This window comes from Schistocerca piceifrons, chromosome 4 (assembly GCF_021461385.2).
Source record: "Schistocerca piceifrons isolate TAMUIC-IGC-003096 chromosome 4, iqSchPice1.1, whole genome shotgun sequence".
NCBI classification, from domain to species: Eukaryota; Metazoa; Arthropoda; class Insecta; order Orthoptera; family Acrididae; genus Schistocerca; species Schistocerca piceifrons.
Window position 1 is genome coordinate 477,597,007 of NC_060141.1, and position 19,600 is coordinate 477,616,606.

Below are 19,600 nucleotides of genomic sequence, written 5' to 3' on the forward strand. Positions count from 1 at the left end.
TACTCTCTTTCAAATTCTGAAGGAGGCATGGGTAAAGTACAGGGAGTGAAAGGTTATTTACAATTTGTACAGAAACCAGATGGCAGTTACAAGAGAGGCACGAAAGGAAAGCAGTGGTTGAGAAAGGAGTGAGACAGGGTTGTAGCCCATCCCCAATGCTATTCAATCTGTAGACTGAGCAAGCAGTAAAGGAAACAAAAGAAAAATTTGGAGTAGGAATTAAAATTCAAGGAGAAAAAATAAAAACTTTGAGGTCTGCCAATGACATTATAATTCTGTCAGAGACGGCAAAGGACTTGGAGGAACAGTTGAAGGAACGGTTGAATGGAATGGACAGTGTCTTGAAAGGAGGATATAAGACGAACACCAACAAATGCAAAATGAGGATAATGAAATGTAGTCGAATTAAATCAGGTGATACTGAGGGAATTTTATTAGGAATGAGACACTTAAAGTAGTAAAGGAGTTTTGCTATTTGGGCAGCAAAATAAATGATGATGGTTGAAGTAGAGAGAATGTAAAATGTAGACTGGCATTGTCAAGAAAAGTGTTTCTGAAGAAGAGAAATTTGTTAACACTGAGTATAGATTTAAGTGTCAGGAAGTCTTTTCTGATAGTATTTCTGTTCTCATGTGAAGACAAGCGCCGGCACGCTGGCCGGGAACGTTAGAGCAGAGAAGGCTGTGAAACATCAGTCAATTGCATGCTGACCTACCCCTCTCCAGAACAACGCGATGGTAGCAGCCTCTACACGAAGAGGACATAAGCGTTGTGCCGCCTGGCCATAGCATTGTATACACCGAAGAGACTTATTTGCAAGTCACCCTTTGCGTGTGATACATCTGTACTTCTCAAAGTGAAGTATTGTTATATATCTTATTGTAATAAAAACTCATTAATACGATCTGATTGAATTGTTGTCTAGCAATCCGAGAAGCAGGTTGCCTAGGCACCTCATGTTTGACGAGTAGGCAGGATACAACAATTTCTATGGAGCGTAGCCATATATGAAAATGAAACATGGATGATAAATAGTTTCGACAAGAAGAGAAAAGTAGCTTTTGAAAAGTGGTGGTACAGAAGAATGCTGAAGATAAGATGGTAGATCACGTAACTAATAAGGAGGTACTGAACAGAAATGGGGAGAAGAGGAATTCGTGGTGCAACCTGACTAGAAGAAGGGATTGATTGGTACATCACTTTCTGAGGCACCACAGGATCACCAATTTAGTATTGGAAGGAAACATGGAGGGTAAAAATTGTAGAGGGAGACCAAGCAATGAATACACTAAGTAGATTCAGAAGGATGTAGATGTACTTCAGAGATGAAGAGGCTTGCACAGGATACAGCAGGATAGAGCAGCTTGGAGAGCTGCATCAAACCAGTCTTTGGACTGAAGACCACAACAAACAAAACAAGTACGTGCTGAAAATAATCCAGTAACGGATGACTCTGAAACTGTATTTTCCTGTCTTAAATGCGGTGCAAACTTTGCAAATAATTTAAGTGACCATTAAGCAGTTTCACTATGGTTACAATTTGAAGAGTAGGGGTCATAGGTTTAGATACAGTTAGGATATCTCTTAAATAAAATGCAAAGAAGTATGAAGCCACCAACAGTCTTTTTCCACAGACAAGCCCTTTAGACTACAGAAAGAAAGATAGAAAAGAACATATCAACAATGTATCATAGAGTACATTCATAGCCTTCAGTGTGCCACTCTGTGAGGACTATTACTGTGATTCAACAATTTATGTCTAGTAAAATAGCAGGGCATTGAACCATCTATGAACTTTTCAGCTTAGTAATGGAGCACACCTCATTATGTCCAACCCTCTCAGATATCGTTAGCCTTCATTATGCAACTGAGAATAAGTAATTACTATTATATCCAGACATTGAAACATTTATAGTCAACTGTTAATCAACAATACATGATACAGCTAACTGATTAAATACAGGGGCGGGGGTGGGGGTGGGGGGGATTGCAGCAGTGACGCAAAATGGTTGGTTGTTAACATCTTAAATATAATCTGAGATTCAGTAGTTGAATAGCAGTGGAAAGTGTGTCCTAGTACAGTTCAGTTTCCGAATTGAAAATACATCTTAACCACAAATCTTGGTGCCTTTGTGAATTCACAATGTACCAGACTTTCCCTCTCATCGCGTTTGGTAAATCTCACCTGATCCAAGGTTCTGGGTGCCTTTTCCAAAATTTACCTCTTTCCCTAAACCTCTTCAGTCTTTTTCCTTCACCCCTCTTCCTTCCCCCTCAACCCTTCTGCCAGAAGAACAATTCACTGGCTCCAAAAGCTTAGAAGTATAACCTTCTTTTATGTGTCCATTTTCCTGCCATTGCCTGGTGAGTATATTTTTATCTATCCGATTATGTTATATTGTCAAAAATTTATTATTTTCATTATTAAATCAAGAAACTTTGTTTCACATGAATAGGGACAGATGCTAAACTACAAAGCTCCTCTGTAACAATCTGTAGGAACAGTCACCTGTACAAGAAATACCATAATCATAAAATGTCCAATGATTAAGACACTGTTAAGAACATGTCTTCGTTCTTTGGTCATCTCCATCTGTTATCATAAATCAGGTGACTAATTACCACATGTGTGTAGATGAGTATACTTTATTTTCTGCTAGTGTATGTGTTGTCAACTGTGAAGCCATGAATGAGAAAATATTTCCTAACATTTGACAAAGAGAAAAACATGTGACTTGCATTTAAAAAAGACTTTACCACAATACTGAAGTGACAGAGAAAGGTCCAGGAAAATTGCATCACACCAGTGACACTTCCATTCGAAGCAAATTTTTCCTAATTAACAGCCCACTCTATTTTTATTCCTTCTTTTCTTACATAAAACATAGCCACTGATTGCTGGTGTCACATCACAACTATTACAAAAAAATAACATGATGAGTATAAACATGATGCAATGCAATACAATCTTCTTGTTACAGTATGGTGTCAAATGGTCCATCTTCCCCCAACCTTCACTGTTGAAGTGATTAATGGGTAGATTATTTTTTTCTGCTTCAGTTACCTCAAGTTAAATGGTAGACTGCTAATATGAGCCTTGCAAAAGAGGAACAGACAAGTGGAAATTTTTTTCTACTACTTAAATAAGCGTACATTGCAATCACAAGTTACAACTGTGTGCTGTCTACCTTTTTCTTAAGGGAAAAAGTGGCAGGGAGAATTCTCAGATATAAATTGTGCTACCTCTACACATGTTAACGCAATAACCACATCGAGGTGGAGATTGCAACAATAGTAATGTAACTTGCAAATCTGACTGAGTTTTGAGTTAAATTACTGAGCAATCATTGCAAAAAAATATCCAATGACAAACATGTATCTAATAGTGCACTTCGCTTGATCTATTTAGAATGACACTAACATTGTTAACTTGTTGTGAAGTGTTTAATATCCCAAGGCCATCAAGGAGTCCAGAAATGTGTAACTAGTTCAGAGAGAACAAGGTTGGGAGAAAGAAATCTGAAGATTATTGGAGAAATAATCCTTGAAATCACCTAAAGTTATTTCGGATAACCATGAAACCTGTATCAGGATAGCTGGATGTGAATCTGAACTCTGCAGCTTCAGAATATGAACCTAGTGCTGGCTTTAAGTTTGCTAACACAATGAGAAATGACAAATGCACATATTCTTTAAATACACAGTGCTTAATTTTTCCTTATCCTAGTGTCTATAGGTACCAACATTTGTGAAGCTAAGCTCATCTTCAGAATATGAACTGGTTTTCAGTGCCAATGACTCTTCAGGTCATTTTATTTTTGGCGAAGTAACTTGTCATTATAATAAAATGATTTAAATTATATTTTATCTGAAGCTTATATTATCTGTAATGAAGCACATTTCAGAAAGTTTGCTCTATGTCATAGAGCTGCAGGAAATTTTACACAGAGGTGGCTTTTTAGTTACACAGTTCCAAGAGTAACTTCTATGCTATGTGATAATACCTCTTAGATAGAGCATTTGATATCTGGCCAAATTAAAAAATGTTGGGGTAAGTCTAAATATTAATTCATACACTACCTGCAATATAAAATTATCAAAATTTCGAAGATAGCAATCACTAAAAACCAGAATGGTTACTTTTCCATGTGTGAGCCACATTTTCAAGTCATAGTTATTGTAAGTAGTCTAATTAGTGCTTCTGAACAGTGAATTCCATACGAGATACATTTTGTTTTAACTTCCATTATATATATCATTTTTTAAATTTCTTTTCAGATGCAAAAGTTATGTATAACACTTTAGATATTATGGACAAACTAACGTAAGTCGAAATCAGAATGGAAGAAAAACTGGCACTAAACAAATGAATTTGAAACATCCTACGTAAACCAACTGAAACCCCAAGCAGTCTAGTTGTTGCACACGGTAACTCTCTGAATCAATTTAACATTCCTACAACAAAAGTGGAAGTACATTAAAGAGCTACAACACATCAAAAGTCATAAATTGCACAAAATTTATCACAGAATTATGGGCAGAAAATGTGGAATCTTACAATCAATAATTATAAGCGGGTAGGTGGTAAATGAATAGTTGCTGACAATAGGTACAGGAACTTTAGAACAACAAAGAACAGTGAAAGATATAAGGCCTAAGGAGATCTCTAAATAATTGCTGAAAATACGGGAATCAGCAGTCACAGCCATAGTAGTGTAGTCGTACCGGTATTTTTGGCAAGTGAGCAAGACAGTAAAAAGTTGTGCTAAATAGTAGCTAACATTTCTTTTCATTTTTCCGTTTTCTTTCGTTTACTGGTGTTTTTTTTTTCTTTTTTTTTTTAATATTAAAAACATCTACACCTCATTTTAGCATAAAGAAGAAACAACCCATCAGAAAATTAAGTGTAGTGTAGATAAATGGTCCGCAATTGGTATGACATGCCATTGCGTAACAGTGGCTGCAACGATACTTACACCTGGGCGCTGGACTTGGTGTCAGTTTTCTTGCGTTTCTTACTGGCGCCTCCAGTGACGGCAGCGCTCATCTTGACCCACACAGGGTCCTGGAGGTCACATGGGCCAAGCCTGAAACACAACAAAGAGCCTTCCCTCAGTTACTTGCTCTCTACGAAACCAAACAGGTGAGGTAGACATTAGCAGGTCACAATTTGTAACTACTGTGCATCCAGCTGCAGAAAAATAGATTTTGCAGTTATCAGAGCAATGACTGTACCGAGATAGGGGCAGTAGTATTTTAGCATCATTTTCAAACCACTACTATGACACGTCCATAAAACAACCTGAAAAAATAGTTAGATAACATAAACTACTCATTGCCTGTGCTCGTTTCTGTTAGATGTAGAGACTCATATATGGCAAAACTGTTGTGAGAAAATGGCTTGATATTAAGAAGGCTGACATTTCTTAAATTCCACTTATTCATACTATCCTCTTCCTTTTACGTATGAGCCACATTGGAGTACAGTTCTTTTTTTCTTCCACACTTCTCTCTTCTTTTACCTATGAGCCATTATGGAGTACGGTCATTTCAACTGTTCATTCTTTCTCTTCTTCCACATTTCTCTAATCACTTCTTGATCTTTCTCTCTTCTTTCTTCTGTGGAAGCGATTCCAGTCTTCTAGTTTTGTCATGAAATCCTTTGGATACTTGCGGTTTCTTTCTGAGTGGCAATCCTTTCTCAATATCTTGTCGTATAATTGGGAGTTCGTTCATGTCCCTTCCAGTTCTGTTTGGACCATGTATAGTAGATTTTTAATCCTCCATCATTCCTGGCTTATTTTCACTGCCCCATCATTTCCAGTCAGCTTCTCAGAATATTGCAATGGGCAGCCAGTGGACAGTTAATTTACTGAAGTAAGTGAACAGTCTTTTTGTGAGACTTGGATGTAACCACATAAAGCTATTCTTCTTTACCTAACCACGAAAGTATTTTTTTCAGTGTGTGTAGAAACTACTCTACTACGATTTCTTCTGTGCTGCGTTTGCTCTTTAACTACTCCCAAAACTTTCCTTAGTATTTTTCTTTCTGATTTCCAGTGCTTCCATCACCACCTTCTTGTTGAGGTTTAAACCGTCTGCTGCACAAAATGTGTCTGCGCGAATTACTGTAGAGTAACGTCTAAGCCAATAAAAATCACTTAAGGTTAGCACTGGACTCTTTCCTTCGACAACGCTACAGTCTACATTTTCTTGCATTATTCTCCAGCTGAAGTAATGTTACTACTAATTGGTTTTAATGTCAACAAAAGGTTCAACTCTAACCTTCCTTTCTTTCAGAGAAATTAAAACTGGTGTATCACCTAGGAGAGATCATGGCCGTGTGGATTATTGCAGGCAGTTGGTTTCCTATTCTCATCCGCCATACCGTTACAACATCTGAATCGTATCAATGTGACATTAAAAAGCACATCTATTCTTCATACCTGATCTGTATGTGTCTTTCAGATACAACAAGGGCATTTGAAGAGTTATCTCAATTATGTATTAAAAAGTACCCAAGCCTTGGGAGACGGAGGAAGGTGATTTTGTTTATTATTCACAAGTCTTGGATATAATGGGTCAAGTTTCAACACATTTGCATGACATGCGACATACAGAGTTATAATCAAGTATTAAAATTCTTAGAATGAAATGTGACCAGCTTTGACGTAACAAGAACAGCGCACAATCATGGAAACAATGTGTGGAATCTATACGCCTTGCCTGTTAAACACTCAGCATCTTCTATTTGAGATGACGCTGTTGGGCGGATAAATGCTAAACAAAACAAAAATGGTATGTACAATACATAGGTGTGCAGCACTTAGTATCTTTGTCTTATTAAGTGTAATTGTTATGATCATAATGTTCATGATTAGTAATAACTGTGTATTCCGATGATACGAGTTAACTGCCATTGTAAAAAATTTATGAGATGAATGTGGTTCACATTTAGAAATTATATTTAAAATGCAAAATCTTTGATAAAATCTGTTTCACTTTCAATCACTCTCACTAGGATTCCTTAGGATAATCATAAGTAGCCATATGAATCTAAAAATAGTACAGTTGGTACAATTTCTCATACTGTAATGATTAAAATGTTGAATGGAAAAAATTACACTAAGAGACCGGTTATAAAAATAGTATTCAACCTTTCATAGAGGTATTCAAGATTTCATAGAGCATACTCTCAAATCGTAACTGGCAGAGGCAGCCTGACGTCACACAAAATCTTACTCTGTTGTCACATATACCTCATTATCACATAAAAAAGAAAGTCACGGACTGATGCATGTCCGAAACACAGGCACCATAAATGTGACACACTGAAAGCACTGCACGCTGGTAAGGACTTATTTTGAACTGCCCAACTCAGTGTCAACATACAGGGTGTTTCAGAAAGCATTACCTGATTTCTAAATACCATACTTGTTGACAAAAACATACTACAAACATTGGATCAATCGCAAAACACTCACAAAATCTTGAAGTTTTAGCTACGCTATTATAAATGGTCTGTGTGTCCACCACCAGCAGCAGCAGCAGCACGAACAACATCTTTTTACATTTTTACCACAGTTTATTTTCAGTGATGAAGCAACATTTCATGTTAGCAGTAACGTTCGCATATGGAGACTCCAGAACCCTCACGGTATTAGTGAGCAAGTAACGGACTCACGAAAATTGAACGTTTTTATGTTATTTTTCATTAAAAAAGGTGTATGGTTCCTTGTTTTTTGAGGAAAACAAAGTGACTGGGGTGAGCTGCAAAACTGGCTTTTTCCACAACTTCAGGACAACTCCCATGACTTCATTTTCCAACAGGATGGAGCTCCAGCACACTGACAACAACAACAACAACAACATAGATCAGTCTCTCAATGGCACTCTACCACAACGCGGGATAGGGCGCAGGGGATACCGAGACGCTGCAGCGACTTCTTTGCCTCCGAGATCGCCAGACGTGACCCCGTGCAATTTTTTTTTGTGGAGATATGTGAAGGATAGTGTTATCTCCCCTTCTAGAAGAATCGAAGAACAGAATAACAGCCGCCACAACTTGTGTAAAATCAGATACATTGTGTTAAGTTTATGATAAATTTAGCTCTGATTTAGATGTCATTCGTGCTGCTGGTGGTGGACACCTGGAAGATTTATAATAATACAGCTAAAACTTTTTGTGATTATTTTGCGATTTATACCACGTTTGTAGTATGTTTTTATCAATAAATATGGAGAATGAGATATTCACTCTGCAGCGGAGTGTGCGCTGATATGAAACTTCCTGGCAGATTAAAACTGTGTGCCCGAACGAGACTCGAACTCGGGACCTTTGCCTTTCGCAGGCAAGTGCTCTACCATCTGAGCTACCGAAGCACGACTCACGCCCGGTAAAGTTTGGAAGGTAGGAGACGAGATACTGGCAGAAGTAAAGCTGTGAGGACCGGGCGTGAGTCGTGCTTCGGTAGCTCAGACGGTAGAGCACTTGCCTGCGAAAGGCAAAGGTCCCGAGTCCGAGTCTAGGTCGGGCATACAGTTTTAATCTGTCAGGAAGTTTAATAAATATGGAGTTTTGTAATAAGGTCATTCCTTTTGAAACACGTATCACCATCTCAATTTACTTGAGGGCAAATCCAGAAAATACAAATGGAAAGCCACGCGACTTGCCCTACTTTTTCGCATCACACCGTGTCACCGCTTTTTCAGCCGCCAGTTATCGAAAAACGTGAGCGCCAGTCCTCCGACAGCTTGACGGGAACCGAATGAAGTGTTCCTATACGCCTCTCGATTAACGAACGAAAGTATCGTCGTTTGGGGAACGACGGGCACAGGCGTGGGGAGGGGCAGAGTCGGCACAGCAAGCGGCGGCAGGCGTCGCGACGGCGACGCTGCGCCCGCAGCCTCCGATCGATAGCGTCCCGCCTGGGCAGGGCGGCGCCGCGCCGTGGGGCAGGTCATTCGTTCGCTGCCCATTGTGGCGCGAGCCGACGCGCCCACGCGGGCCGCCCACACACCTGTGTCACCGGTCCACACTCGTGCCGCTCCCACAACTCTGCTGGCCTCACAGCTGGCGGTGAGTCGTCCGTCGGCTCGGGACACGATGCCCGGCAACTCCTCTGGCGTCATTTCAGAAGAGTACGCCGCGTATCGGCATCAGGTTTCAACCGTCTGAATGCACACGCCGCGGCTGTTTACAGTGAACGGGTGGACACGTGGAACGACATTCTTACTCTATTAAGCAGAGGTGTCTATGTGTGTATAAAGAAAACCTGTCCAGTTAACATACTGCCTGACGACGACGACCACAACAACAACAACAACAAACAAACACAACCAGAAGACACGGTCGGATGTCAATATGACTTCGTGCACGTACAATTCCATCGGCGGGTGTGTAAATTACCGGGATTGCAGTTCTTTGTGACAGGCAGAACGACCACCAGAGCGCAGTAATGTTATCGGGACTGGTAGGATATGTAAGGAGAGTGAACAGCGTCAGATATTGAATGAGCACTGTGAAGAACACGGAGATGCTTCGTATTCCTGTGAGACAGTGTTATCAGCACCTGAAACGAGTCTGAAGGAGGACGTCATTGTGAGCCTCCTTTTAGCCGGCTTGTCGAATCGTACAACATCCAGTATTGTGAGGCATTCGGGTGTAACAGTGGCCCGCAAGCCCGGTATTGGCCTGCATGGGAATGCGAGAAAACACGTATTAGTCGTCAAGCTTTCGGTCGACCACATCCGACCAGCGAAGAGAACGATCAGCGTATTAAGCACATGACCCCTTCACTTCTGTGCCTGCCATCCGAGAACAAGTAACAGAATCCCTGCAACACTCTGTCATCTCGTATCAATGGTTAGCAGCTGGACTAGGGAACAGCCGTCCCTTGCTTAGGCTGCTGTTAACTCCACAACAAAAAGTCCTCGTTTGGAGCGATCACGTGACCAGGAAGCATTGCCTGGAAATGGCGTCGCACAGCGTTCGACGACGAATCGCGGTTCTGCACCGCCCCGTATTACCATCGCTGGCAGGTACACGGGCAACCTGGTGAGACGTCCCATTCTTCCAATGTTTTGAAGAGGTATAGCAGTGTTACCGCTGGCGTCATGTTACAGCTGGTAGCGATTAGGGAACACTGACGGCAAGCGGTACACATTGGGACATCCTGCGTCCTCACGTGACTCTGCAGTTGTGCCATTTTTCAACAAGATAGCATGATGTTGACGTAGTTCTGTGCCCTAGACGATCTCCAGATCTCTCCCCGATAGAGCAAAGTCGGGTGTCAATAACCAGGCTATCAAGGACCAGTTACGACAGTTGTGGGCCTGTCTCGGGAGAAGTTACAACGGCCTTATGACCGCCTCGCCCTTTCCCCCAACTGAATCAACGCAGGCATCCAGGCCGGAGAGGCTGCACCATCATACTGACAGGTGGGCTCATCACTGAAACATCATATGCCCTCTCAACCTGTGAAGTTTCCTTTTCGTTTCCTCCTTGCCTTTTGGATGCTTTTTCTATTTAAGATACGTGCAGATAACTGTCAACTCTCTGGCACATCTTGGAGCCACATAGTGAAGCTAGAGAAATCTTTGGTTTTGTTATGTACAAAATGAGATAAATTACGTCAGAATTGATACGAAAAAGAGAGTTCTGACCTAAGAGGATGAAAAGCAAATGTCCAACCTCCCACAGAGATTCGCGTGTATAGTAGAGGATTATTGGGTGGTGTGGAAAATAATAGACAAGAATGATTCCAACAACTGCCTAAACATGGTCTACGATTGGCATGGGCAACCCGCAGGTGACCCGCGGGCCTGATTCACATACTTGCTCACGGGCCACCATGTCACGTGACGTGACAACGGCGCTCCAAGAGCACGTAGTGAAAACTATAGCGTCCGTGACGTTAATGTTTGTGGGACACTGCACCGACATGAATGGCAAAATACGCCTCAAAACGTGTTACTGAGAGAACATTCATTTTATGTTCACCCTTCTTCAGATATTCACACTTATTTGTGTGACATGAACATTGTTTCTTTACTTACGACGTTTTACAATAGCCGTCTGAAAAACTTCCGTTGCAAAATTCTGCAGCGGTCCGCTCGCTCTCCCCCGAATTTGTTCCAGGGGCCAGACAAAACAATCGCGGCCCAGTGGTCTACCAGAACCAAGGGAAACACAAATCTCAATCCAGTATCCTGAGCACTGCATCAATTCGTTCCGTAAATCGGTAAACGTCCTCTAATTTTCTTTACAGAGCTTTTCGCGTGCCCTGGTCATCGAATTTCGATTGAACGAAACTATAGCTTAAACGTCGTAAGTACACACACAGCTTGTTAGCCTACATACCAACCAACAATATTGTCCTCGCTCGAAAATTAACTAAACCAGCCATTAAATAGATCGATAATTTGATTAACTTTCATATTTCAGCCACCATGATTTCATACCTACGCACTGGATGATTTCGTTACATTTATGATCACCTGCTGTCGTTAAAAATTTTACATGTATGTATGGACCACAACAAAGTTTGAACTAACCCACACGTGACATTCGATGCTACATTACGCGCGCGTGTGTGTGTATCGTCTAAAATACTATGTCTTCTGGATAATGAGATCGCCATTTTTGGGCATTATATGCTGTTTTGTAACAGAGAGGGGATGACGTGGTGGTCAGTCGGTTTTTCTGTCTGTCCCATCTGCCCCATTACGACCAGAACGCGGAATTCTGCCTCCCCCACTATGTAGGTCACTAAACTTCGAAGCATAAAACGAGAACGTACACTGAAAGAGACGGCCGAAACAATTAAAATCGTTGTTACTTTTCTAGTAACAGGAAACTGGTATTTCAGAACTTCTTTTAAAGTAACTGAGTTCAAGATGCTTCATGTGCGGTCAGAAATGAAATGAAGCGATCGTATGGTATTGTTGGCCGAGAGGCCCCATTCGGGCCAGTTCGGCCGCCGTATTGCAAGTCCTTTTTAGGTGTCGTCACATCGGCGACTTGCGAGTCAATGATGATGAACATGATGATGAAGGACACACAACACCCAGTCCCCTGCCGGTAATTGAACCCGGGCCGCCGTGTGGTAGGCGGTAACGCTACGGAGACAGCCGTCAGAAATAAACACTGATGACTCCAATTTTATTCTTAGATTAGTGTGCGTACAGTGGAATTGTAGTTATGAAATGACAACATTTTCGCGAAAAGGCTGCTGTCTTATAACATTCCTACCAAGTTTAACATAGTTGTGAATTGTGTGAATTGAGCTTTATTTATGCTGGGACCTGTTGATACGTTATGATTCTGAAGACCGAAATCGACAACGGAATAAACTGAATCATATCGCACACAGTCGTCCGGCGGAAATGTTTTCATTTCGTTCCTACTGTACTTCGGGACACAACACGCATCAAGAACTTTAAACGAGTACTGAAACTTCAGAAGAGATTCAAGCTTACCAAATAATCCACACAGAAATTTCGAAGTTTATGAGCGATCTGAACAAGTTATTACGCTATTTCTTCGTTACTAAGACCGGGCGTTGTGAGCCCTGACGGAGGGAAATGCGTAGTGCCAATTATCAATGTGACTGCCCTTCGCTTACCGTAAGCGCCAGAGAGACGGAGCCCCGCGAAGATTTCAGAATGATCCGGCATTATCAATCGATCCATTACTCACTTCACCAGTAACGCAGTCGAAAGTTGTGCTGACCCTAAACCAAACACCACTGTGTATATCTCCAATTTACAACAAAGGACTGAATTCGGCAGTCAAAATGTGAAGTTCTGTTAACATGCGTTAGCTCATTCAACGCCAAACACTATCCTATGAATTATGATGACACACGTTAGAATATGACAATGTTCTCTAAAGCCACAGCGACTTGTGTGCGTTACATTTAGAATTCTTCCTCTCCACAACGTTTCCGTTGTTGGGGGGCGGAGTTGGGATGGGGTAGGGTGGGATGGGATATCTACATTTCGCTGCACTCTAATAAGAACGCACTTTCGTCTTGTTCTGAACTCATTTTCAACACAGCAACAACAACAACAAGAACGGACACAATGATATCCACAGACTGTAACACGCAAGAGACTGACAAGAATATTGTCAGTACTACCCACAGACGGCTCAATATTCTCAGCCAGTGCAATAAGTGCAAAAGTTTTTGGTGTGCTCAATAGTTGCGCAACCCTTCACTCTCACACCCACACGTTCAGTACTATTTCGCATCCGGAAATACTGCGCAATAATACTGACTGCTTGGTCTCCACTTAGTGGGCTTTTCTTGATACAAAATCCAGAGTAGTGTAATATTACAAAAAATGGAGAGCAGTGCAGGCCCGAAGCCAAATCAGTTGCATATCACTGCCAACATTATCCGAACTATGTGACAGTGTTTCAGTCGACTACAAAATACTACATTACCCGAACTAAGCGATAGGGTTGCCGTCGACCACAAAAATTACTGTACGTGACCGATGGTTCAGTTTCTCGTGTTTCTCTTTTCGCGATTTATTTTCAAAACATAGCATACAAATTACGCTAAACTAAAATAAAAACATTATTTTTCTTTATGTAATCGATATGATACACGTAGGAAAATTGTCGCTGCGCTAAGAAAACTCGAAGCCATCGGGTGGCCACAAGCGCACGTAGCTCGGCGAAGCGTGCTAATGGCTGACCGTTATCCCTGCCGTTGCGTAAACATCGTTGAGTCTTGACAGTTACACAGGCCATCCTTCCCAATAAACTTCAACGGTGGAGCTATGGCCAACCGAATGTGACACTTCAGTGTAATCGTACTGGTATTAAGTTTCGCTTCGAAAATATCTTCACAGAGTCCTATACAAAAATTAAGAAGAAGCAGAATTTATGCAGAACTGAAGGTGATTGTGCTGTTACTGGCAATCTTACAAAGCCCGTTCATGTCGTGTATCTACACAATCCATTGAATGAGGTCGTATAAGACATTTATCTTGTAAAACAAAAAGAAAACTGTATCTGTCAATCCGAAACATTTCCAATGTTGATGCTATAGCACATTATAAGAAATACTGCAAAATATTAAAGACTGTAATATGGATGTCAAAGCAAATATATTACAAGGAAAAGATAGTCAAATCAGATAACAAAATAAAGACAATATGGGATATAGTGAAGGAGGAGACCGGTAGGACCAGACGTGAAGAGGAACAAATAGCATTAAGAGTAAATGATACATTGGTGACAGATGTGTATAGTGTTGCAGAACTTTTTAACAAACATTTTATAACTGTTACTGAAAAGATGGGGTTGTCAGGTTCGGTAGATGCTGCTATGGATTACCTTAGACCAGACATTTCAAGTAATTTCCATAATATGAATTTGACCCTCACTACCCCAACAGAAATAATGTCCATCATAAAATCTTTAAAATCAAAAACATCTAGTGGGTATGATGAAATATCAACAAAGTTAATTAAAGAATGTGATTCTGAGCTAAGTAACATATTAAGCTATCTGTGTAACCAGTCGTTTATCAGTGGAATATTTCCTGAATGGCTGAAATATGCTGAAGTTAAGCCACTGTTTAAGAAGGGAGATAAAGAAATAGCATCAAATTTCCGTCCAATTTCACTGTTACCAGCATTCTCAAAAATTTTCGAAAAAGTAATGTACCGTCGTCTTTATAACCATCTTATCTCAAATAACATACTGTCAAAGTCACAGTTTGGATTTCTAAAAGGTTCTAATATTGAGAAGGCTATCTTCACTTACAGTGAAAATGTGCTTAATTCATTAGACAAAAAATTGCAGGCAACTGGTATATTTTGTGATCTATCAAAGGCATTTGACTGTGTAAATCACAATATCCTTTTAAGTAAACTAGAATATTATAGTGTAACAGGAAATGCTGCAAAATGGTTCAAATCTTATATCTCTGGCAGGAAACAAAGGGTGTTATTAGGAAAGAGCTTGATACATGTCTATCAGGCATCATCCAACTGGGAACTAATTACATGTGGGGTCCCACAAGGTTCCATTTTGGGGCCCTTACTTTTTCTTGTATATATCAATGACCTTTCATCAGTAACATTACCAGATGCCAAGTTTGTTTTGTTTGCCGATGATACAAACATTGCAATAAATAGCAAATCAAGTGTAGTCTTAGAAAGATCAGCCAATAAAATATTTGTGGACATTAATCACTGGTTCCTAGCCAATTCTTTGTCACTAAACTTTGAAAAAACACACTACATGCAGTTCAGAACTTGTAAGGGGTGTCCCAAGAGTATATGTCTAACATATGATGACAAGAAGATAGAAGAAGTGGACAGTGTTAAATTCTTGGGATTACAGCTTGATAATAAATTCAATTGGGAGGAGCACACCACAGAACTGCTGAAGCGTCTTAACAAATCTCTGTTTGCAATGCGAATTTTGTCAGACGTAGGGGATATAAAAATGAAAAAGCTGACATACTATGCTTACTTTCATTCCATAATGTCATATGGGATTATTTTTTGGGGTAATTCATCAAGCCAAGCTAAAGTTTTCCGGGCACAAAAACGTGCAGTAAGAATTATATGTGGTGTGAACTCAAGAACATCCTGCAGAAGCCTGTTTAGGGAACTAGGGATACTAACTACAGCTTCCCAGTATATTTATTCCTTAATGAAATTTGTCATTAAAAATATATCACTTTTTCAAACCAACAGCTCAATTCATGGAATCAATACTAGAAATAAGAATAATCTTCACAAGAATTTAAAGTCACTTAGTCTTGTACAAAAAGGTGTGCATTATTCAGGAACACACATTTTCAATAACTTGCCAGCAGCCATAAAAAGCTTAACAACCAATGAAATTCAGTTTAAGAGAAGCCTAAAGGATTTATTGGTGGCCAACTCCTTCTACTCCATTGATGAATTTCTTAGTAAAACCAACTGATTTGTATATAAGTACAACATAACTTCTGCACAATTTCAGTGCAGTAATGTGTTCACTGAAAATTTGTGTGTGTGTGTGTGTGTGTGTGTGTGTAAGTATAATCTAACTTCTGCACCATTTCAGTGCAGTAATGTGTTCATTGTAAATAAGTATTACAGTAGTTGTATTACATGTTTATTACCTTATAAATAAATAAAAAACGTTTTTTATTTTAAATTCAGTGCATTAGTATTTGTAAAATGACTCTTAGTGTTCATTAAAAATGACGATCATTCCACTTGGGACCTGTGGAATGGTACATTAGCTTATTTGTTTTAGTTGTAAATATTTGTCATGTATTGTTGTTTTTCTGACATGTTCCACATCCAGGAGGACCTCCTCACTACGGATCAATTGGAATGAAAGTAAATCTAATCTAATCTAATCTAACACACACACACACACACACACACACACACACACACACACACACACACACACACAAACAAACAAACAATCTGGTACCTGCAGGGCCGTGGAGTTTCGCATGCAGTTGTGTTTACGACTACAATCTTAAACTTCTCTCCGGCGATAACCACCGACTGAGTTATTACATAATGTTTATTCTGTGTTGTGACAACAACTGTATGTAATAATGTTGTTCTTTATCTGCGTTCGCCTACCAATGAAAACATTTCAACCCAAAAAGTACAATGGGAAGTAACCTCTATCGTGTGCTTCAAAACGCTTCGCAGAGTACAGATGAAGAAGCGCGAAATCCCCACAATGATTTATTTCGGGACGTTTAGCGCTGCATCGTGTCAGCGTGCTACAATATACAGTAACACCTTTCAAACAAGCTTCAGACCTGATAATGTAGAACACATGCTCTTGAAGTAAGATTTTTAAGTGTGGATACTACTCGAAATTACTGCATTTAAATCGCGGCATTTTACGGCGTAGTCCATACTATGGTCTTGCAATCGTCGTCTCAAAAGTCTCAAGACGTTTTCTATAAAAATCAAACTTTTTCTTTCGTAAATAATAAGCGGCAATGCACTTTTTGTGATCTAACTGAATGGCTTGCTGTCGATCGATCTGTGATGACTTGGCTGCTGTAGGTCGATTATCAATGGCCTCGGGGCATATTGGGGCGTCTGACGTCAGAGTTCTTTGGAGAGATGGAAGAGTTTTGACACCTTCTTTGTCTTCGATTTTGGTATTCATATGTTCTCCAGGGTTGTAAACAGTCATCTTTAAGAGGTTTCCTTAATGGAAAAGTAATCTAGGCATATTGACTGATGTTCGGTTGTTGAAATGAAGAACTGCAGATAAAAAATTAGTGTAATCTGATGCATAATTTTATTTCAAGCATGACCTACCAACAAAACATCAATCCACGTCCTCACTGATTTCGGTGCCCGTTCTCCGGAACGACGCTAACAGGAGTCAACGAAGTGATAAGTATTTACTTTTTTACTAGTGGCTGAGAAATACAGTGCGGCGAAACAACTTGACATATTTATTTAGTACAACGAAAAAGCAATGTCGAGCTTAGTTTCTCTCACAGCTTGGTTGGGAAAAAAACTCAGACAGATGACGTCAGTGCTTCAGTTACCAGCATACCATTTGAAAAAAAATTCAATGCTTTATGCCAGTTCTACTCTTCACCCGCCTTCTAGAAGGGAATATCGGTATTTTCTTCGGATCCAGCAGAATACCTCGCATGGCATTACGCTCTGGACGTCAATAGTTAACAAACGAATAAACTAGAGACCCAAATTTCGCAGTTGCTATCATCATCTCAGATGAAGAAGAGCAGTACTCCGTGCGTCCGTTTACGCTGCACACCTAGTAAATAACTGGTAAAACCACGCGCTGGTTCGCTCGCCCCTTCAGGAACCAGCTGTTTGTCGTGGCGCTGCATCTGTGATACAGGCGCAGTTAGCGAGCATTTACGGCTATTAAATCTTGCATCATACACAAACGCTGTGTGTGCAATGCACGACCTGCCAGTCACTTCCTGCTTCTCGTCTTCCTGTCAATGCTGGTACAAAGGCAGTCCGACCACCAAGCAAGTAAGAAAACATTTCGGGAACGGTTCTTCGTGCAATCATTCAACTTTAGCCCGCTTGTTTCGCAAGGTTATCTGGACACACAACTTACAAAATGGCGCCGAATGGTCATTTTCGTCAGATATTAAAAAGACCTGGTCTACAGAGGTTTTTGACATGTTCGTTATACGACACGGTGGTAATGTCTACGTGTGAAGGGGCAAACGCTCACGTGGTTAAGATATCTTCTTCCACCTCGTTGCAGAACTGATGCACAGATGCGTGCTGAACGATGTTACGGCTGAGGTTAAGTCCTTAATTCAGCATATCAAAATAACAGAAAAGTGGCAATCCTGAAAAACTGTAACAGTGAACTTGAATATAAAAAAGCAAACGAGTGTTTATGCGGCACTGGGATCACCAGGGGTTCCCTCAGCTAACGTTTTAGTTCATTCCTTATACATTCTTCATGTTTTGACTACTCCGCGATACCAGTCACGGGCATGTTTAGGTACAACTGGGTTCAAATGGCTCTGAGCACTATGGGACTTAACGTCTGAGGTCATCAGTCCCCCAGAACTTAGAACTACTTAAACCTAACTAACCTAAGGACATCACACACATTTATGCCCGAGGTAGGATTCGAACCTGCGACCGTAGCGGTCGCGCGGTTCCAGACAGTAGCGCCTAGAACCGCTCGGCCACCTCGGCCGGCCGTACAACTGGGCATCAACTATTTAGTACAACTTCTTTTATAAACACACAGCTACCAAGGGGTTACCGTAGAAATAGTACTGCTCCACGGAAGGTTTGAGTCATGAAACATTTATCCGTTATGGCGACAGCTAACATTTTCTGCCCTCTGCAGTAATGTTTCTTTGTAGTCTCATTTTCTGTGGTCTCAGTAGTTCCTTTCATGGATAGCATACCCAAAATGTGTTAGGCGCAGTGTGAGCACACTTACTTAGAAAAGCAAGGCAAATAAAGTCCGTATCAACTAATATTCTCGAAACACTCCATCATCAGATCTTCACTAATGTCCCATAAAAACACAAGCATAAGATAAACGCTTGCTAGCCTTTATATCACTAATACACCCTTTCGAAGAAAAGCCACGTGTGAAAAGTTGTCAAGAAGAGGATAGTTTTTCAGAGCGTGAAACATTATCGCCAACCATCGCGAAACCTTTTTGGTTTCACTGTGCACTACCAGAGAACATCAAACAGAACTATTGCGATCACTCGTCAAATGATGTCAACGGAGTTGCCAGCAGCTTTGTGATACGTTGCGTTCATTCGACACAGAGAGAGGTGTAGCATCGAATAAGAACTACTTAAAATGAAAAGCAATTCTTACGGCAGAATGTCGTGATTGGAAATAAACGAAAGTCGGCAGGCACAATCGCGACAGCTGCGCGCCAAACATTCGGAGACATTGCAAAGCAGGAGCCTCCAGGTGCGCAACCTGTTAACCCTGACCGGAATCCATGACGTTGGTTTTTGCGTGGGCCCTTGGAGGAGAAGCTGCTCGCACGCAGAAAAAAAACACACCTGCTGAATTCGAAATGAGTCGTCGAAGATCACAACATTGCGATCGCTGTCAGCTATTTGCC

The 19,600-nt window shown here is 40.7% G+C and overlaps 1 protein-coding gene across 6 annotated transcripts in view; it reads right to left on the reverse strand.

Moving 5' to 3' along the window:
- LOC124796397 (nuclear receptor coactivator 3) overlaps positions 1 to 19,600 on the reverse strand; it is a 302,528-nt gene that overhangs the window by 83,638 nt on the left and 199,290 nt on the right. For all 6 annotated transcript variants that reach the window (XM_047260572.1, XM_047260571.1, XM_047260573.1 and 3 more), the window contains exon 2: positions 4,977 to 5,087. In XM_047260572.1, the coding sequence (XP_047116528.1) occupies positions 4,977 to 5,087 (111 nt within the window). The remainder of the gene's footprint in view (positions 1 to 4,976; positions 5,088 to 19,600) is intronic.